At 38.5% G+C, this 22,734-nt stretch overlaps 1 protein-coding gene across 1 annotated transcript in view; it reads left to right on the forward strand.

Moving 5' to 3' along the window:
• The window catches only part of LOC136872570 (uncharacterized protein C05D11.1), a 318,276-nt gene that overhangs the window by 50,115 nt on the left and 245,427 nt on the right, over positions 1-22,734 (forward strand). The window contains exon 6 of the mRNA XM_067146371.2: positions 15,695-15,849. Within this exon, the coding sequence (XP_067002472.2) occupies positions 15,695-15,849 (155 nt within the window). The remainder of the gene's footprint in view (positions 1-15,694; positions 15,850-22,734) is intronic.

Raw genomic sequence — 22,734 nt, forward strand, 5'->3', positions numbered from 1 at the left:
CAGGTTGCGTCGGAGGGGCACGGCGCATCCTCAAGGGCAAGGGAGGAAAAGCAAAGGGAGACAAGTACAGGACAGGCCGCTCCCAGGGCGGAAAACGCTCCTTTACCCTGGGGCCATATTTTGGGAATACTTTATTACAATTTACCCGAGGGCACAACTCAAAGGGGCGAAATAACACAGTAGTGCATAAAATAAGTTGAAAACCATTAAAATACACACAGCAAGTAGCATAAGGGAGAGGGGAAACCAAATACATGGCTCAGCTACTATCTTCCCAATCACAGCCCTTTCCAATCCTTTCATCACTGAAAACCTTCGATATGTTAGCACAACAAGTAGCAAAAATAAATAAAATTTAAAATCCCAGTCGGTAATTTTTACAGGCTTGATTATAGCTTCATATTTGTGGTACTATGTAGCAACCAGTTCTGCCACTAGATAGCCATTGATAGCAGTTTATAATAAATAATATTTTTCACAAATCATGGATGCAGAGCAGAGAAGCTAAAGAATGTAATGTGTCATATGATTGTTGGTGCAAAAGATGCTAAGAGAAGACAAAATAGTTGAAATAGTTCATGCAAAAGTCTATATAAATGACTCATATATAGTAGATGAATGAGAAGATGGCTAGTCAAGCCTGCATATCACTATGATGTTGCACCCCCTCTGGTCTGGATGCATGCACTGATTCAGTTGGGAAGGGTGTCATAAAGCTGTTGTATCTTCTCCTGAGGAAAGCCAGCCCACAGCTGTTGTAACTAGTCTTTGATATCCTCGATACTAACCAAGCTGGTCCCACACATGTTCTATCGGAGACAGATCTGCGGATCTTGCTGGCTATGGGAGTACCTCAGCATCACGCAGACAGTTAATAGACACGTGCCATGTATGGACGAGGATTGTCCTGTTGAAAAATGTCACAACGATACTGTCGCACGAGAGGTAACATGAGGATGTAGGATGTCAGTGATGTACAGTTGTGATGTCAAAGTTCCCCCAGTCACTACGAGTCGTGACCTGAAGTCATACCCGATGGCTCTCCACACCATGACACCAGGGGTAACACCGCTGTTCTTTTCCAAACCATTGGAAGAATGGGACCTCTCCCTAGGTTACCGCTACTTGCAGACGGTGGTCATCTGGGGTAGTGCAGAACTGCAATTCATCGCTGAACACAATAAGTCACCATTCATCAGCAGTCCTTGCTTCCTAGCCACAGCACCACTCGAAATGCAGCCGTTTGTGTTGTGGTGTTAGTAGCAGCCTATGAATGGGACAGTAATTCTCTAGTCCGGCTGCTGCTAGTCTCCGACCAGTGGTGCGGGATGACACAGCATTTTGCTGGGAGTCCATTACTTGTTCTCCAGTGGCAAATGCAGATGTGAAAGGGTTACGATGTTCACAATACGGTTATCCTCCCTCATGGTAGTCAGACGTAGTCGACTGGAACCTTGATGACGAGTATGCCTATCCTCACATTCTGATACAGTCTAACAGGCCACTGTCACATCTGAATGCCCCACAAATCTGAATATTGCATGATTCAACCTGCCGGCCAAATGGAGACCCGCAGTAAGGCCCCTTTCAAACTCTGTCAGGTGCTGGTAATGCTGTTTCATTGAGTATGCAGCATCTCCAAGTCCTTCACAGTGATCACTCAACCTTCTGATGCAGTTCGTGCCCTTTATATACCCTACCGGGCCTGGCAACTACACTAAGCACAAACAGTACTAATGCTCACTGGTGGCCATTCTACCTGTCACAGAGAATTGCAACTCTAATCATTTACATACCCGCCGAGGTTGTGGACGTGTACGAAGTTCCATTGAAATTTGACCATTTTCTCTGGGTGTTTCAATTTTTTTGTCAGGCAGTGTAGTTCATGCGTAGCTTGTATCACGTTCATAATCTTTATTTAACATTTAATAAAGCAACACATTTACTTTTTATTTTTTCTGATAACATAGCAATAAACAACACATCAATGAATATGCACTATTCAGACTGTTGAAATGCCATTAATGGGATAAAGGAAGGTCAACAGTAGAACTCATTTCCATTCTGAGACAGAAAATGTAAAAGAGCTGGGAATATGGGAGGGATATATTAATGACTTTTATAGACTTAGACAAGGCATACGATAGCATTCTCACATCCAAAACTTAGGAAAGTCTGACACATAGGGGCATTGGCAAGAAACTAATAAAAATGATAAAAGAAGTATATAACTGTTACAGCTGTGTGAAGACAACAGTGGGTAGAACAGAATGGTTTGGAATTGAGAATGGGCTAAAACAAGGGAGTGTGTTGTCACCTTTATTGTTCATAATGGTGTTGGATGACATTGTAAAGGCGACAAGGGAAGATTATAGACGGGGAAGGATGAATGTTGTTATGTTTGTGGATGATGTGATCTGGGGAGATGATGAGGAAGAGGTACAACAGCTGAATGTTCAGAATAGAAGGATTGAACAGTGGAGGTTGAGGATCGATGTGGAGAAGAGTAAGACAGTGGTGATGAGTAGAGGAAGTGAAGAAGGAAGATGAGCTGTCAAAACTGGAGACAAGGAACTGGAAATAGCAGAACACAGTTATGGGACTCTCTCGGTCTCAACCGGACACGACTTCACAACATTGCTATCGCCGCAATACGAGGTTCAGTGACCATGCTCCGCAATCATCTATATAACATTTGAAGAACCATACGTCATGCCATATCCCAAATTCATTGCAAATTTATTCCTGAACCTTGTGGTGGTTATTTCTATCTGTCACACTAGTAAACTCAACAGTACCTCAGAAGACAAAATACGGTGTAGTTGACATACTTTGTCCTTGTGGCAGCCTCCACATGGGGGAAGTTGTATTAATAATAATAATAATAATAATAATAATAATAATAATAATAATAATAAATGGGAACTGAACTGACAGAAAATGGAAGACTGCAAATAGAAATTAGTAGAAGGATACAACTGGGGAGTGCCTTTTACCATCAGGTACGGAGATTAATATGGAATAAAGATGTATCAATGAAGGCTAAGGAAGTAAAATACTTGGGATCCTAAGATAGCGGGTTCAAACCCGGCAGAGGTGGTCGGATTTTTGAAGGGTGGAAAAAAGTCCATTTGAGACTCCATGTCGTACGATGTCGGCATGTAAAAGATCTCTGGTGACACATTCGGTGTTTACCCGACAAAATTAATTAAATCTCAGCCATAGACGCCCAAGAGTTTCGGTTTACTCAGTCTGCCATCTAGTGGGCCTAGAGTAAAACGGAACATCAAAATTGACGAGCAGACAGCCAGATGGCATCAAATTGAAATGTCTGCACACGGTAGCTGAGGCCGTTCGATTATTATTATTATTATTATTATTATTATTATTATTATTATTATTATTATTATTATTATTATTATTACACATGCATCAAAAGCCTGGACAGTAACTCTGAGAGATGAGAGAAGAGTACAGGCAGCTGAAATTAAATTCCCAAGGAATATGGTTCAGAAGACAAAGATGGATAGAGTAAGAAATGAAGACATATGAAAAGAACTAAATGTGTAAAAACTAAATGTGAAACTGAATCAGAACTGATTGAGGTGGTTTGGATATGTCAACAGATGACTGGGGAGGGGATGAGGGTGACCAAGATTATGATAGATGGACTCTGTGAAGAACAATATAGGACAATGGAACCTCGGCTGGAACACAGTGTTGGATGAGGAAGGGTGGAGAGGAACCTCATTTGCCCCCACCTGGTGTTAGCTGGAAAGGGGGAAATGATGACTATGGTGATGAAATGGGATAAAAATGTACAAGTGGTGCATAAAAATTAAGATCCATTGAGTAGGCACAGAGGAGGAATTTTTTGAAAAATCACTAAAATTGCCTGGTTACTCTGAACAAGTATATGGACTTTGTCCAGAGAGGTTAATGTCCTCATCAAAAAAGTTGAGTTATCGCTATCGTGATTTCCTTTCTTCCATTGAATCATTTCAAGAAAATCTAATGTACAGTGTAACTTTGCCCAACAGCTGGGTGTTATTTGAAGCTTTACTTGACTGGAAATTGAAATAATAAGCATAATAGTTTGAAATGTCCATAATTTAGGCATCAGAGTTAAGCAAAATGGATGCTTCACATTTAGATTTACCTATATAGAGCATGATAAATGTTCTCCATTTTCTCAGGGTGGAGTGTGTACACGAGGCTGTGATTGGTGTATCCAATACATGCCTTACCTAACCCTCTGAGAACGATTAAACAGGTGGGGACTAACTGCATCTAGGTTCTCCAATGAATTCTCCGCACTAATTTAAAATGGGCTCTCTGTATTCTGACATTAACATAATGTTTACAGGAGCACTTCATTGAAAAAAATAGTAATACAAAATCATCTTTATAGACATAGACAAAAACGCTGTAAGAATTGTGCTATATAACAAAAATAATACATCTATAAAGGTAGGTAAAAAATAGAACAAAATATGAGCTACCATTCGTAGCTAGAACTTGGACAATGGCAAACTCAATATACAGTGAAACCTCGATTCTCCGCATTTGGAGGGACCAGGGGGGGAAAAAATAAGGTACAACACAGGAAAACTGAAAATCTGGGAACAAATGGAAACAATCAACAATTGGGCTAAACGTCAGAAAAATGAAATATGTACTGTATAATTATAATCTCATAAACACTCCTAAACCAAACCAAATCAAACTACAGCCCCAATGGGCCTTTGCCTACCAAGCGACTGCTGCTCAGCCCGTAGGCCAGCAGATTACGAAGTGATGTATAGTCAATGTGACAAATCCTGTCGGCCATAATTCCTGGCTCTCTAGAACGGAGTCGCCATCTCACCATTAAAGGTAGTCGCGCAGGCTCAGTGGACATGGAAACTGCCCTCTTATCCAGGTAAAAATGCCTTATTTGGCTGGGAATTGAGCCCAGGACCTCCGGGTGAGAGACAGGCAAGTTAGACCACGCAGCCGGCTCAAACATAAATTACCGGTTCGCAAGTTAAAAATCTCGATACTTTACATTCTCTTTTACCGGGGAAACTTCGTCAGTTTCCCATGAAAACTTATTTCAGTTCAGCAAGTTTGAAAAATCGAATTACACCAACCCAAACAGCAATCGACTACAAGTAGTTTTTAATTCTCTAATCTAATAAAATAATCATAGGTTATGAATTTCATTATGGTTCGTATGAATGTTTTGCTTCACCGGGCGAGTTGGCCGTGCGCGTAGAGGCGCGCGGCTGTGAGCTTGCATCCGGGAGATAGTAGGTTCGAATCCCACTATCGGCAGCCCTGAAGATGGTTTTCCGTGGTTTCCCATTTTCACACCGGGCAAATGCTTGGGCTGTACCTTAATTAAGGCCACGGCCGCTTCCTTCCAACTCCTAGGCCTTTCCTATCCCATCGTCGCCGTAAGACCTATCTGTGTCGGTGCGACGTAAAGCCCCTAGCAAAAAAAAAAATGTTTTGCTTCAACAAACCAGTTATTACTAAACAAATAAAGCACATTAGATACAAAAGCACCCAACATGATGGCCAAATCCCCAATTTTTTAAAACCTTCCATTGCAATTTGGTTACTGGTATAATGTTCGTAGTCAGTTTTTGGAAATCTTGTACTACGTAAATTGGGCCTACATCGACTTTTAACGGTTATTTTGAACTCGAGAATATAGTTTTGAATGTATCAGTTCTCAAAAGTTTCTCCAATGCATTATACTATATTCAAATCTGCCCGTCTGTCACTAATCACAATCAAATTCGAAAGAGAAAAAATATCCTCAAAAATCAGAAATTATGAATATTCGTGACCTTGAACTCAGCTGGAATGTGCACTCGCTGCACAAGTCAGTACTAGTGGGAAAGGATACAAAATGTTTAAATGCAAAGTTGCGCAAACAAAACGACTGTGGTTTTTATGACATTTTAACACAAAAACATAAAATTCCCAGTCTTTTATTAGGACCAAAACAGTAATAGGCCTCTCTCATGCCTTTATGTATGAAAGATGCAACATCTGTTCTGGTCTCGATAATCATAGACCTATATGATATTAAAATACTAGATTTGTGTTAAGAAGGAGCAGTTTCAATTCCTGCCCGAAAGCCCAGTAGCAATACAATGCCCTGAGGGAGTGCTGAAAACCTGTTCGGCAATACAGTCGGGAAAAAAAAAGGCCAACCCTGAACATAATGTAGACGTTTTACAAGTACGAACATTTGACGAAACTCGTTCTGTTTTCAAGTAGAGCTGTCGAAATGCGTTCTCTCTCCTTTCAATTATTATGTCCACTCTCTGCTTTGTGATTTCTGAGGATTCACTAAACAGTGCCAGCCGAATGCAATGCTAATATGTCCCTTATGCAAGTTCACCACCGATAGCTTTTCCAGTACAGTACTTGCTCTGATTACGGCAATGACGGGCCGTTAACACCAAGATCCATAGGTAGGCCGTAGCTCTCCTTTCGTGAGATACAGTTTCTTGAAAAAATGCTTTATAGAGTATTTAGCGTTGATGGGACTGAAATTTCTGGACGGTTGATCCGGGAAATCGTTTCTTCGAGGAACCGATAATGCAGGATTTTTACAAATGATTTAATTAGGATGTTTTCGGGACCACGTAATCTAAACAAAGATTCCAGGAAAATGTAGTTTTGGGGAACGATTAATCGAGGTTCCACTGTATTGAGAATACCTTCACTTATTTTACATAAAAATACAAGTTTCAGAATTTCACCATTGACGAGGTATCCTGATTTTTAATTATTTCACTCATTACTGTACCTTATAATTCTCACTGATGTCATCGCTTGGTTTATAGAGACTTACCACTGTAGCGAACATACATTGCTTATCTGTGCCTTGAAAATTGTGCACACACATCCTGGAACACTCAGTACATGCCATACATAGGTAACATACTGTCTACGATTAAGCATCGTTATTTATTAGTTTCATTTCCGTATTGATTGATTAGGACAAGAAAGAAATTCCACCTATCAATACTATTTATTGTAAAGTAGACTTACATCAGTACCGGTTTCGACTGTATACAGTCTTCATCAGATGACAGATCACAATATTACATCCATTAGGCATTGGTACATGTTACTTATCTACGAAGATGTCGTCATCCATTAGCGCATCCAGATGTCTAATGGGGTTGTGAGTTAGATGTTATCATCATTTCATTTGTGATTACGTGAGATTAAAATTGTTTCTGAGATTAAAATATGGTAGTAAAAAACTTTATTAAACTTAAAATAAATTGTACATGCATATTAAACACATTAAAAACACTGAAAACATGTATATAAAAAACACTTGGTGAATTTAAAAGTTCATGTCTTGCATATTTTTTCTTCAAGCTTCCTCATTGGGGTCTTGTGCGCCTATGTTTGTCGATATGTTTTGAGCTCGTAAACAGTTCTCGAGGATGTACTAATGTACCAATGCCTAATGGATGTAATATTGTGATCTGTCAGCTGATGATGACTGTATACAGTCGAAACCGGTACTGATGTAAGTCTACTTTACAATAAATAGTATTGATAGGTGGAATTTCTTTCTTGTCCATATACGATTGAGCACTCGGTAGAAAGTTGTACCTTATTACACATTATCTCAGAAAACAAGATATGTCAAACTTGATCAGGCTTCCCGGACATTCATGACGAAAAACAGTGCAGAAATCAAGAGCTCAGGCAAACTGAGCAACTATGAAATTCACAGACTGTGATCCTCAGATAGAAGGATAGGTAGATTATATAGATTCGCTCTCCTCTCCAGTTGCTACTGAATCCAGGGCTTCCATGATTTGAATCGTGGTTGACCAATCCCATGAGATGACTGCAAAGCTTTCTATGATTTCACCCAAGAATTGGGAAGCAGCTGCACGGGATATCTCGTGCATATTTTTCCTATTTTAAATAACTTTGCTTTCCTAAGTACTGTGCAATATATAACGTTCAAGATCCAGTATGGATTTACTGATTTACTGAATGAGTGTAATAATAAATATAATGCAGGGTTGTGATATACAGGGTGATCGGAAACAACATGAACACCAGTCGAAGAAAAACAACTTTTCCAGGCGAGAGATTTGAACATGGACCTCCAAATTTACAGGATCACGCCATACCAAGTACGCTACAGTGGCACCAGCTCAAACCAATGGTGTGTTGGTGTTTGTTGCTGATTTCTTGGCATGCCTCTCAAGCCGGTCTTGAGCCATGTGCAGATTTAGTAACACTGCCGTGCAAAGCCCAATTTGAATTTGCCCACAAAGTGATCTGATTGGCTAAATTTAGCAGCTGACAAAATGACGACAGCACGATATATCAAGTTTGTTTATTTATTTATTTATTTATTTATTTATTTATTTATTTATTTATTTATTACAAAAGGTCCCATGGTACATTTTACATTTTCGGATAACTAAGACATAGTTTAAAATTTTTTTTTTAAAACATGTTAGCATCATAGTTTTTCAGAAGTATATTCAGATATTGCATGGCTGTAAGATGTTAAATATGGACAATATATTAATGAATTAATGAAAGTAAGTTATATAGAGGTTATATTATGATATCTGTATAAGAATAATGGTCCTTCATTTTTTTCTTAAAACATATAACCGATTTAGAGTTCTTTATAACAAGAGGCAACACATTATATTCCCTAAACATTGATGATTGTATGCCTTTCACTCCATACTTTACTGAATTAGAGAGGGATATATCCTTAATGATCCTCTAGTTTCATATCCATGAATTTCACTAAAATGGGAGAAGTTAACAGCAGAGTGGATTAATTTCCTGTCTAGCTTATACATAAAGACTGATGATGAAAATGCTGTTTGTTTATGGAATGGCAGAATATTTGACTCTGAAAAAGCTTCATGTGACGGCTTAAGGAAGGGGAATCCAAACATGATTTTGGCGGCTCTTTTTTTGTAGGATTTTCAAATTATTAACCTAATCTTTCCTACTTCTTACCCAGATGAAGCTCGTGTATGTTAGATGTGGGTGTATCATTCCATACCTTCCATACCTGCCAACCCTTCCGATTTATCCGGAAACTTTCCGATTTTTAACTCGTCTCCCGGTTTTCCGATTTATTTTTATTTCTTCCTATTGTTGACCAATATAACCTCCAGTACGGTCAGTACTCTCCCCCTAGGACGAATTCTTATGTGCTTGTGTAATTTACGCAACCTCTTTTTTAAGCATATTGTAACCGTAAAAGCTTAATTTGATGACTAGCTCTACATAAGACTCGGCCCAGGTGGTGACCGGTCACTATCTGAATGGTTACAGGTGAGAGGGAAGCAAATAAGTATAATGGAGCAATAACTGTTTTTAAAAAAAAAGTTTATTCATGAAAGAAAATCAGGTTTCAACATCACCTCAGCTCTTCAGTTGTAATGGGTACCTCTCCCTGGGGTGGAATTGACTCTGATGCATTGTGTGTCAGAAAGTCTACTTATGGTGCCACCATCTTCCGAGCTGGTCTTGAACCTCTGGAAGGACCTGAGCGTCTCGAAGTCCGGATGGTCGAGGAGCAACTGAAGTTTTAGTTGTAATGTGGCACTGGACAGGAAATAGACCCTAAGAAACTGGTCTGCACAGAGTAGATAATGGTTAGTAGTGGTCTGCATATTTGACTTCATGGTGGGATCCACTAATAAACACAGTTATTGCTGATGAACTGAACTCAAAATTACATCTGTAAGGTCTCAACCACGGAAATAAATAAGTCACTTTATCAAACTTAAAGATGAAAATTTCGGTGGAATCGTGACGTAGGAAATAAAACATTCCACACAGTTCAAGTCCGAATTAGAAACAAATGAAAGCAAAGAATTTATTCTGGGAGGAATTTACTCCCGCTCTCGATAAATGAAGAAACACTGTCTTTTCTAGAACCGTCCTGGGTTCGATATGAGAAATATTAACTATATCAGTTATTTAACCACAGTCTCAAGGCTGGAAATAAATCTTAAGTTCAATGGCATTGTTAATTTCAACTACCTGTGTCAGTAGCTTGTAAAAAAAAAAAAACCCGTATAGTATCACTGTCACTAAATTCAATCACCTGTACTGAATTACGTCTTACTATCGGCACAGGTTTATCACTCGTTAGGACCAAAGACAAAATTATGTACAGTCGAAGTTTCTCGAACGACAAGGTTCTCTCACCATTAGCAGTCAATGTGAAGTTTAAATACTGTCACTAAATTCAATCACCTGTACTGAATTACGTCTTACTATCGGCACAGGTTTATCACTCGTTAGGACCAAAGACAAAATTATGTACAGTCAAAGTTTCTCGAACGACAAGGTTCTCTCACTATTAGCAGTCAATGTGAAGTTTAAATTCTGTCATTCAATTTCTATCATCACTGGTAATTTAAACTTTAAATTACATTTAAGTACTTGGTGCCGTAGTATCGTACTAATTCAAATTGCACTGTTCCTGTTAAGAGTTACACGCCTAAATTGTTCGCGTGTTAACTTGTACACAACTCCTATTACCACACGCAAATCACACTGTAATTTTTTCTAAGTCTTGGAGATACGTTCGTAGAATCAAAGTCCACTGATGCGCGAACTTGAACTCCCATCGGAAAGTCGAACTGGCGACGAGCATCACGGTGACAGCAGGACCAACAGCCGATCGACCGGCCTCGACTGTGGTACAAGGTACACTGATCTGACGAGCGAAATGCTCGCCTATTTATCCAGTGTTCCCTGGGCGTCGTGAATGCCAATATCTGTCGAATCGTTAAACGGATTTCCATAAAATTTAGGGGTTATAACTATAAAAATCAGGCTATGCAGTGGTGATGTTCACTTTTTTAATACCATTAATCTGCCTGAAAGAAATTAATGATGGAAGGAAATGGAACATTCCACCTGACGTAACAAGACTAGAACATGTTACTCAGTCGTGACGTTTCACTTCCGCTACGCGCAGCTGGCATGGCCGCAGGGGAACGAGTTTGGCGGGTAGCATAACTCTGCATTCATTGGGACTTTTAACGAGAACCGTGTTACGGGTATAATACATACCGGTATTTGATGCTTTATTTGGTGGGCAGATCATCCGTCATCTTCGTGTATCGTATTTCCCGCTCACTACAGCAGTGTGTGTGCTGTTTAGGTGGGAATTCGGGACGGCAATCGTCCTAGAGTCAGAGAAGGTCATGCGCACTAGCGACCGCTAGGGACTCCGTTGATCGGGACGAAAGAGTGAGTTTGTTATTGTGTGGTTCGCGCGCTAGTTTGTGCGTAGTTTCGTTGCAGTTTTAGACCACGTATTTTTTCTTGCAGTTCTGTGCTTTTTCCCCTGTCGAAGTCATACGTTAATAATCTACGAGACATATTGATCTGTTTTGTATGTGGTAGTTTCGCGTATTTCAGTGCTTTTATGTTGATCAGAGTTCATAATTTTAATGACTTCAATGTATTTCAGAGGGTTGTGTCGGTGACAGTTTGTGGTATTTTCTCTTCACATGATGACTACAAAACATAACAAACGTTATCTCCAAGTGTTCAGGGATACCTATAAAACTGAATTTCCATTCATTTTACAGTCTAATAAAGGAAACTATTATGCATTTTGTTTCGTGTGTCGGTGTGATATTAATATCTCGCATGGAGGGAAAACGGATATTGTAGCTCACAGTGTTACACAGAAACACAAAGATAGTGCTAGCTGTCTCGAGAGGAACAAAAAATTAAGTAATTTTTTTGTACGTGAGGAGGAAGATGATCCAGTCGCTCGAGCAGAATGTTTGTTCACGGCGTTCATTGTCGAACATAATCTTGCATTGTCTTGTTCTGGTCACGCAGGGCCATTATTCAGAAAGATGTTCCCAGATTCAGACATTGCGAAGAAATATGCGTGTGCTAGAACAAAAACTTCTGCCATAATTAATGAAATGGCCCGTGATGCAGATAGTAAGGTGATTCAAACTTTAAAGACTGAACCTTTTACGATTTCAACTGATAGTAGCAATGATAAAGATAGTAAGCTCTATCCTATAGTCATCTCGTTTTTCAACAAAGAATTGGAAATGAAAATCGTTTGCTATCCATGGAAAATTTGGAAGACAATTCTACTGGTATTAATATTGCTAATTTGCTCCTGGATGTTCTGAAAAGATATGACGTTCTGATGGCAAACTGTATAGCTATTAGCGCAGATAATGTTCCTGTTATGATGGGAAGAAAAAAACGGTGTTGCTGCAAAACTAAGAGAGCAGTGCAAAAACATTATTATTATGAGATGCCCATGTCATTTGATTAATTTGGCTGCGATGAAGGGTGCAGACTCCCTTCCTGTCAAAATTGATGAGATACTAATTGATAATTATTATTTAGACAAAACCTCGAAGAGAAAAGAGCATCTCAAAATGTATCAAGCTTTGTACCAAACTGATGTTAGAAAAATATTAAAGCATGTGTGTACACGCTGGTTATCCGTGGGGAAATGTTTGGAAAGATTGATTTCAGAGTGGGAGCCACTTCAGTTTTTTTTTTTTTAGGATGAGGTAAAGCGGTCTAATGGCACAGACACATCTCTAAAGTATTTCCAAATTCCCAAGCTAAAGGCACATGGAGATACAGAAATGGAACGTGGTCCTTGTGTCAGTAGAGTACAAGACCAAGCTTCTGTTATTTCTGGAGAAAGGAAGGCGGAGAGTAGTTCGTCTCCATCTGTGAAGAAAATAAAGGAGTCTAGTTGCACTGCCAGTATTTCACGAGAGGAGAGACTATTTTTTTTCTGTCTTTAAACTTTAATAAAGCATTTTGCTCATTTCTGGCATTTATCATCCGTACATTTGAGAAAACTAATAAAGTTCTTCAGTCGCAAGCACCTCACATTCATGTCATAAGGTCAATGCTGACAGATATGTTGAAGGACATTCTGTGTAGGTTTGTTAAGCCAGTGGTTATAAAGAAATATCCTACAGTTTTAGAAGTAGTCTATCACACGAGAGAGAATCAGAAAGCTGATGATGATTTAGTAATAGGCTGTTCAACATCTCGTCTTGTAGAAAATCTGGTACCTTTTATTTGCATGCCACAAACTATTTTATTGCAGTTTGTGATTATATTATTCATAAATTTAATTTGAATAGTGATGTTTTTGTTAATGCTCAAGTAGCTCGGATAAATTCTTTGCAGACTTCTTCCTTCAATGCCATAAAGTATTTTGTTTCAAAGTTTCCTGTTATATTGCCAGTGAAAGATGGTGAAGATGACCAAGAAGCAATGGATGCATTACAGTGCCAGTTTTGTGCTCTCCAAGTGGAGGATTTACCATTGTCTGTTGTGCAAGAAGAAAGAGTAGATTGTTCTTGGTCTGCTATAGGGGATATACGAGGTGCAGATGGGTGTTTCAAATATGGTATAATCGCAAAAGTAATGCTCTCAATATTGACAATTCCACACGGCAATGCCGAGTGTGAAAGATTGTTCAGGCAGGTAAAAAAAGATGAGAACACAATTCCGATAATCTATGAATGACGAAAATCTCAGTAAACTATTGGTTGTCAAATCAAGTCTAAGTGGAAAGTGTTATGAGGAGCAGTATGACAGTGCATTGTTGAAGAGGGCAAAGTTAGCTGCCAGTTCAATGCTAAACAAGTAAACACAGCAGTCTCTATCACCTACATGTGTATATTCTTCACCATTTGGTAAGTTGTAGTCAGTTCTTGACTTATCTGTCTAAATGTTACTATTCGTATGTATGTGTCATAAATGAGAATGATTATTAGGTACGTTTCCTTGCAATCGTTTTTGTTTTCTTAGTTTAAGATTTTAAATGTAATGGTTAATTCACATTGTAACTGTAGATATGTATGCCTTTTATCTTGTCCTCTTTTTACCGAGACTGTGGCGCAATACACTTGATGAAATCCAAGAATTAAAACATCTTCCTATTTTTTATTTATAAAAGTTGGCAGGTATGCATTGTATAATATATACACTTCAATTGTTGGTGAGGGAAATTACTGTATCTGAATGTGTGCGTTATTCCTATCAAAGGGGTAATTTTGCTGATTGCATAATCAGTATGGCTTTTCTAGGAAAGTGTTGAGTCTAATACTATACCAAGATACATAGCTGAGTTGACTCTCTCAACTTTAGGGTAACAGAATTAGCTGCTGTGATCTTATTTCTTTCAAATTATTTATCAGTATACCAAATCCTCTTATGCTTATATACCCAGTTCACATTGTTTCCAACCATCCTGTATATACCATCACAAAGTGTAGCTTCCATAATAATGTTTCTTTATTTTTTTTTTAAATACTCTACAAATAAATGATACTCTATAACTCATTCTGCACCAGAGCTTTTGCTCTCACCAAATCACACTTTATTTAAACACTTTTGAAATGCACTATATGCAGATAGTCAGTGTTGGTTTAGATTTACCATTATTTTGCTTACAAAGAATTGCCCATTACTTGTTGTGATTTTCATATATATATATATATATATATATATATATAACCCTCTATCAAATGGAGCTACATGAGATATAATTTTGAGATATATATGCTCAAGAATGTAAAATGTGGCAGGCTCATGTCCAGTATCCTTTACAAGTTGTCTCTTTAAAATGAATTCTATTTTCAATATTTTCTTCTTATTGTAAATTTTACATGTGGTATAATATATTATTCCTGGTATGATCAGGAATCAATCGTGGGTTTAAGAAATATCAGCAAAATAGGGGACATGGTACATCGCATGAAACTGATGTACACCATTATCACAGCATTGTCCGGCTCCATGGCTAAATGGTTAGCGTGCTGGCCTTTGGTCACAGGAGTCCCGGGTTCGATTCCCGGTAGGGTGGGGGATTTTAACCTTAATTGGTTAATTTAGCTGGCACGGGGGCTGGGTGTATGTGTCGTCTTCATCATCATTTCATCCTCATAATGACGCGCAGGTCGCTTACGGGTGTCAAATCGAAAGACGTGCATCTGGAGAGCCGAATTTGTCCTTGGACACTCCCGGCACTAAAAGCCGTATGCTATTTCATTTCATCACAGCATTGATTACAGTCACTGAGAATCTTGAGAATCTGAGAAACCCTGCACCAGCGGGAAAATGCTAGGAGGAGGAAGAAGAAGAAGACTGAGAATCTTGTTTGTAATAGATGGATCTTCATTGTCTTCCTTGGTAGTGTTTGAGATAGTGATATATTTTTTTGAAATTCTGTAACAAACATTTTCTTCTTTGCACAGTTGCTTCAGTACTAGTAAAAATAGAGGAATGAATACTGGCTTCTCGTTGACTGAGAGTTAACAGCTACTGTTAGCAAAGACCTGGTTTTTGTCAAGATTGCCTTGCTGTTAATGGATAAGTTGCTTGTTTCGCAGATGATATGAGGATATGGTAGTCACTACATTGAACTTTCATTATACAGAGTGAATTAATTTTTCTCAGAAAATGTGATTGCTGGTTTTGAGTTATGGCACGACAATAAAACTGGGGCACATCTCTGATTAGTCTTACCAAAGATTTTGATTCACACATTGAAATGTAGATCTATTTTAACTAGGGAATCCATTTGAGGTCAAAGTGGTGGAGTTGAAGGTCGTTATACACTTAAAATTTGTTGTAACACTTTGTGGCAATCACTCAGGGAAGCCGTGGTCCCTTCACTAGGCCTTGGCAGTCGCCAGTTCCTGCGCTTACAGAATCTGTGGACTTGGAAGTGCCTTATCCCTGTGATGAAGAGGACAATGGGATGGTCTATGTGGCTTGGAGAGGGCCTTCAGCAGTTACTGAACTTTACAGGTATGTGATAGTATTGCTTGCTCAGTGTCTTCCAATTTATAATGCTTGTCATTGGGTATAGTGATGGCGAGCTCAGTGTGAGGACAGTGTTCAGGTCTACTCATCTGCTGCTGGTATATTTGAAAAGAAAGCAGGAACAAGACTGGGTGATTGTATTTCTCATACAGAAATAACAAAAAGATTTACATATCATTCTCATAACAGTATTGGTGTATAACACAACTGTGTTTTCTAAAGAGGAATCAATCCTCTTCATCAAATTCAAAAAATTTGTTACATGTTTGATATATTGTATAAAATTACAAAATTCTGTATGTGTACTCCACTTTCACATTAAAAGGATTAATTAAAACAGTAATGCAGGTTTTGCCCTTAAAGAACTTTCTACGCGAGTGATGTTCATTAAATAATTTTTCCATCAGTATACTCATCTTCTTCATAATCTGCATCTAGTTACATAAGCTTCGAACAAGCAAAACAATGCATTCTTATTCTGGTGACATTTTTTTACCCTATTAATTACATCCTCACCGTCTTAACAGTATTTCTGTTTATTCCTTGTGAGCTAAACATAATGGAAATTCTTCAGAGCTATTTTTAGGTCATAATTTACGAGGGATTTTTTTTCCACATGATTGTTCCGCATTTCAGATATCTCTGGTAACATTAGTTCTGTCTAAGAGGTATGCATAACTGTTACAGATACCTATTTTTCAATAACTTATATCTGATATACCTTAGTTTTACTATACAAAATATAACAGAGAAGTAATAGAAAATCCAGGGGAGTGATAAAAATAGGAAATGAACCTCTTGAAGTAGTGAACATTTTTAAATATTTGGGCAGCATGATGTCACAAGATGGAAATTTGGATGGAGAAATTGATTTAAGAATACAGTAGTCTGCAAGTTTCTACCAGTGTGTGACACACATTGTGTGGAACAAAGATGTGCCAATGAAGTGCAAGAAAGTTTTATATACTTGTCCTATTATAAACCTATAATGAACTATGCTTCAGCAGCCTGGACCTTGACTAAGCGTATCCAAGGTAAGATACAAGCAGCTGAAATGAGGTTCTTGAGGAGCTTGCAGGGAAAGACAGGACGAGATAGAATACAAAATGAGGAAATAAGGAGAAGCGTGGGAGTATGTAAACTTCAAGAAGAGATTGATATAGCAAAGCTAAAATTGTTTCGACACATGAGAATGCCAGGAGAGGAAATACCATAGAGAACATTCATGGATACAGAGACCGCAAGGAGGCCTAGGGGATGGCTTAGAATGAGATGGAGGAGCTCTGTTGTGGGCTGTATTGCAAATAGAAGAGTCGATACCAATAAAGTACAGTACTAGAAGAGGAGTGATGGAAAGATCGAGTAAGGTGGAGGGCTTTGGTACTCTACCCTACCCAAAGAGAATCTGGAAAAGGGAATGGATGAATAAGAAATAATAAGAAATTCATTAATTTAAATTTTTGTGACAAAGTTCATCAACAGCGAGCATCACTGACTTGAAAATATTGTTCATACATCACAGTACTGCAGATATTGAACGATACTCTTGGTCCACGAAGTAGTAAATTAAAATATAGGGATCCACCTAATTTAATTTACTACTTTGAGAAAATCGATTCAATACGGACCTAACATGAAATTCTTGACGTTGAAGGATACTCTTGGTATCAATAAACACTTCCAGTATTATTGGAGAATTGATTTTTTTAAAGATTAGAGTATCAAAATTGGAATGTTGTATTGTATGGGGTATCGCAACATCCCTACGCAAGGTCCTACTTTCGGAGATGGCCTTGGTACAAGCAAGCGAAGCGGCATGTTTGTTTGAGCAGTCACCTTTTATGTCAGTCTTTGGCTATGCTCACTAGTTGCTGGGTGAGGTCGGATGTTTACATGAGACTGACATTTCGCTGAAGCACTAAGCGCCAGTTCTTGGTAAATTCTGCTGCTGGCTTCAAGTGCAGAAAAATTACAAGAGTAGGAAAGTTTAAGTATTTGGGAGAATTGATCCCATCCAACGGACTAGACAAGGAGGCAAAGAAGGAAAGAGCTAAAAAATTGGAACTGGCCTACAGACTGACACAGAGCAGGTACAATCCTACAAAGCCAAAATTAAACACTACAACATTGTTGTAAAACCAGAGGGGCTGTATGGTTCAGAATGCCTCATCTTAAATAAAAAAGGGGAACTGAAAGAAATCGAGAAGGAAAGGAAAATTCTGAGGAAAATTCTTGGTCCTCAGAAAATGATGGATGGGACATGGAGGAAAAGGAGAAATGAGGATCTCTAACAAGTATTCCGAAAAGATCATGGACAAAATGCGAAAACGAAGACTGAAATTTTACGGACATCTCGTCAGAATGGATGACAACCACCTGACTAAAAGAATATTCAAATATATAATTGGATTGACGAGAACAACGAAATGGGTGGAGGAGGTTAAACAGGATGCAGAAGAAACTAAAATAACACCAGAATTGATCCTCAGCAGAAAGAAGTTCAGAACTTGAGTAGATGACCACAAATTCCATGAAGAGCAGCGGAAGAACAGGCCCAAATTTGTAATATCTGAGGAGCAGAGAAAAATAAGGAGTGAACGAATGAAGAAGTTCTGGGAAGGGAAAAGAAGACTGGCCAGAAAGCATGAAGTTTCACACGGTCTACAGTTGGCCAAATTTGGAAGCAAGAAAAACAACAGAAATGGATACCTGAGAATTTCATCATTTTCTTAACGCTACATGCTGGTTTTACCCTAATGCTAAATTGAATGTCAAATTTTGTTACTGTTACGGAATAATTTTTGAGATTTGAAATTTTGCGCATTAAATCCGGGTTAACACTAAATTGATATCACACAACATCGGATTTCTATTTCAGTGGCTGGAGCTGAAAACACATTTTGAGGCATCTAGACTTCAGGCGTCCAGAAGCAAACTGCAGTAAATCCACTTTTTCTCGAAAATGAGTTGTTGCTACTATTTTGTTCTCTACGTTGCCATCTGTTGATTAGGCCGTAAAAACACAAGCAAAACTGCTTCTGTCTGTTCTAAAACACATCTGGAAAACAGCCTAGAGATGCAAAAGTATGTGTATTAACTTCTGATTGCAAAGCAAAACTGAGTGAATCAGTTTTCATCATAAAGAAGCAGAACTTGGTGCATTCTTACCAAGCGCAATTACCTAAGGTGGTTTGCAAGTGCAAAACTAGTTTAATACACAGTACGTTCATTGTCTGAAAAAAGCTGTTTTCCCAGCGTTTTTTCTCCGTAGACGTTAATTCTGAGCTTTTGCACACAGCCGTGAAACAAAAAAGAAACCGTAGTAAGCCAGTTGCTTTGCGCTGTTTCACTGCACGGAAATAACAAGAACTTCATTAGCAGCGTATCTGTAAACCGCATGTTACACTGTGATGTGTTATGTGTAAGTAAATGTCAAAAGTAGTTGCTTCATATGGCCACAAGCAGAAATGATTTCCTTGAATGGCCTATAAATCATTTGGTAATTATATGTTTAAGGAAATGCTGTACATGAATATGTTAATTAATTATCTAAGTTTTCTTCCTATTGGAACGGCTCTTTTCTCAATATTCAAGTCTGTTTCCAGTTCGACAGCTGTTCAAGCATGGGGATACATCAGCATACCAGTGTGAAATATTATAAATGCAGGATGTAAGGAGAGCACATCAAACCTTTTATAAAATTCCAGACAACATTGAACAGGACAAGTTTACACACACACACGCGCACGCACGCACACCCCCCCTCCTTCGTGGCCTTCCCATGGGTCGTCTTCCTTCTACTTTTCTGTCAAATTCCTTCCTTGCAGTTCTGTTTACTGGCATCCTCTTCATGTGACCAACCACTTCAGTCTTGATTTCTGAATCTTATTGAGGAGAGAATCATCTATTCCTACTTCTTCTCTAATTTCTCATTCCTAATCTTGTCTTTCCTGATTTTCTCGATCATAGTGCATAGGAATTTCATTTCAGCTGCCTGAAGTTTGGAATTATCTCTATTGGTCAGTGTTGTAGTTTCGAGACTGTATGTAAGAATTGGTGTATAATAGGACTTGTACAATGTCATTTTTGTTTTCATGGGTATTTGCTCATCCCACAGCAGGTGTCTTACCTTGTGGTAAAATTGTGGTGCCTTATTGATTCGATCGTTCACCTCATGTTTTGCTAGGTTGCTACCCAAGTATTTGAAAACTGGAACGCTGTCCAGTTGGGCTTCATTTAACATGACTATTGGTTCTGCTCCTTCCCCATACACTTTCATCACCACCGTCTTGGTCTTGCTGATGTTTAAACCATATTTCTTAAACTCCTCATTCCAGCTTTGTATTTTCTCTCCCAATTTCTCTTCTGAGTCACTCCAGATTACAACATCATCTGCAAATGTGAAGGCTTTGATATCTCCATGTTCTTTCCTTTTAATAGATTTCATTACTACATCCATCACAATAATAAATAAAAGTGGTGACAATGAGCTGCCCTGCTGCACTCCTCTCTTTGTTTCAAACCAGTCCGACAAACCACATCCTTCTTGAATACAACTTCTATTCCCACTATACAACATTTTCACTTTGTCTGTGAGGCTGTCTCGCACTTGAAGTTCTTTTATGCATTGCCAAATTCTTTCCCTTGGTACACTGTCGTATGCTTTCTCAATGTCCAAAATTATTAGAAATAAAGGCTTGTTCTTCTCCCAGTATTTTTCCATTGGCATCCTAATTGCAAATATAAGGTCTGTAGTTGACCTTCCTGATCTGGAACCATACTGTTCTTCTTCTAAAATTGGTTCAACAATATCTCTGATTCTGGTCTCTATTATTTTGTCCAATATTTTCAGGACATGAGACAGTAGTGTGATACCACGATAATTAGTACATTTTCGTCGGCTTCCTTCCTTTAACAGAGGTACAATGATGCCCATCTTCCAGTCCTCAGGAATAGTATTTTCCTCCCAAATCTTGTTAAGCAGTCTGTAGAGCCATTGGATTCCTGGAATTCTCACTGCTTTCAGCATATCTGCACTTAGTTCATCTATGCCCACTGCCTTTCCTTTCTTCATGCTCTTGAGCGCATTTTCAACCTCAAGCTATGTAATTGGTGGTTCAGTTGTGGTTCCTTGACTTGGCTCTGCTCTGTCGTTATGTTTTCTCTATCTCCATTCAGCACCTTTTCGAAATAGATCTTGAGTTTTTGTTTAATTTCTCCCTCTTCTTGTGCCAGAGTTCCATCATCATGTTCTATTGCTTTAATGGTCTCTTGATCCCTTCGCGTTTGTTTTTCACTACTCTGTATAGCAATTTCATATTTCCTCTACTGTCCTGTTCCAGTTTGTCTGCAAACTCATTCCATTTCTTCTCTTTTTCTTCCCTTACACTGTTCTTTACAGCAAGTTTCTGGTTCGTGTATACTGCTTGAAGTCTTTGTATTTCTTGTTCATTTCGTTCTTGTCCCTGTTTTTGTTTTTCCTTTCCGGTCCCTTCTTTATTTGGTTTCTTTCTTTCTTTCACCGCTGTTTTCACTCTATCATTCCACCATGGTGTCTCCTTTTTTCTTTTGATAGAACTTGTAACTCCACATAGGTTTTTGGCTTCTCCCACAAATGTGTCTTTGAAGGCTTTCCACTCTTCATTAACATTGGTTACTTCACCCTTCAGCAAACTCTGTTGAATCCTTAGTTTGTATTCTTCCTTTACTTGGACTTCTTGCAGCTTCCAAGTTTTAACCCTTGGTTTCATTAGTCTTATGTTTGAAGTCTACTACCAACAATCTGTGGTCACTGTCCATGCTTTCACTAGGGATGACCTTTACATTTGTGATGTATCTGCCACCATCTTTATTCGTGATTACGTAGTCAATCAGTGTTTTATACTGGCCATCCCAACTGTACCTTGTTACTCTGTGACTGTCTCTTTTTTTTTGAATAATGTATTTTTTATTATAAGATCATTTCTTCTGCATAGATCTAATAGTTGTTCTCCTTCTGGATTAATTTGTCCAAATCCATGTGAACCAATGATGTGCTCGTACCCAAGTCTGTCTACCCCAACTTGCACCTTTAGATCTCCAATAATAATGATAATGATAATGATAATAATTGTTACCGTTTTTGGTGGTAGTTATGCATGAAAGAAGGTGCTGGGTGGTGAATAGGTCTCAAGCTACTAAAGTGAAATTAATTTTAAAATTTAACAAGGTTATATTTTCTTTGCAAAATTAGGTAACAACAAATAGAACAGGTACTTAGTAGCCGAAACACGATTGAAAAATACATTTACATAGGTACCCCATTTGGGGCTTCAAAAGTCAGAAACATAATTCTTGAGCAAAGAGCCCAACCTTACAATGAACACCATACAACAAAGGGGCCGAAAACCCCCAAACATGCCAGAAACATTTGCTTCCAATTACACCCAAAAGCCTCCTTGAGGCAGAGACACAATTTTCAATAAAGGGCAACTTCCCCTTAAAATACAAGCCTATCATAGGCCACTCCGAACTCCACCTTTAAGCTGTCCTCAAAGGCCATATACACAGGGGTAAAATACCCAACCTACTGAGGTCTGTTAAATGACAAGAAAGTTAATACATGACCTCTAAAATACAATTTGAGAGGAGGCGAATTTGCACTCCTAATACACTTTGCTTAAGACCTACTTGGCACTAGGCCATTAATACAAGGGCTAATCCCATACTACAGAGGTGACTTAATAACAATTTACATTACATTACGGAAGAATTGGTTGAGAAAAATAAGTTCACCTCAAGACGATGTGAGTGGGAGCTCGAGAGGGTTAAGCACTCTCTATCCCGATATGTCGTTTGAAAGATAGAATAGATACCAGTAGTTTTTACATT

Source organism: Anabrus simplex, chromosome 4 (assembly GCF_040414725.1).
Source record: "Anabrus simplex isolate iqAnaSimp1 chromosome 4, ASM4041472v1, whole genome shotgun sequence".
Lineage (NCBI taxonomy): Eukaryota > Metazoa > Arthropoda > Insecta > Orthoptera > Tettigoniidae > Anabrus > Anabrus simplex.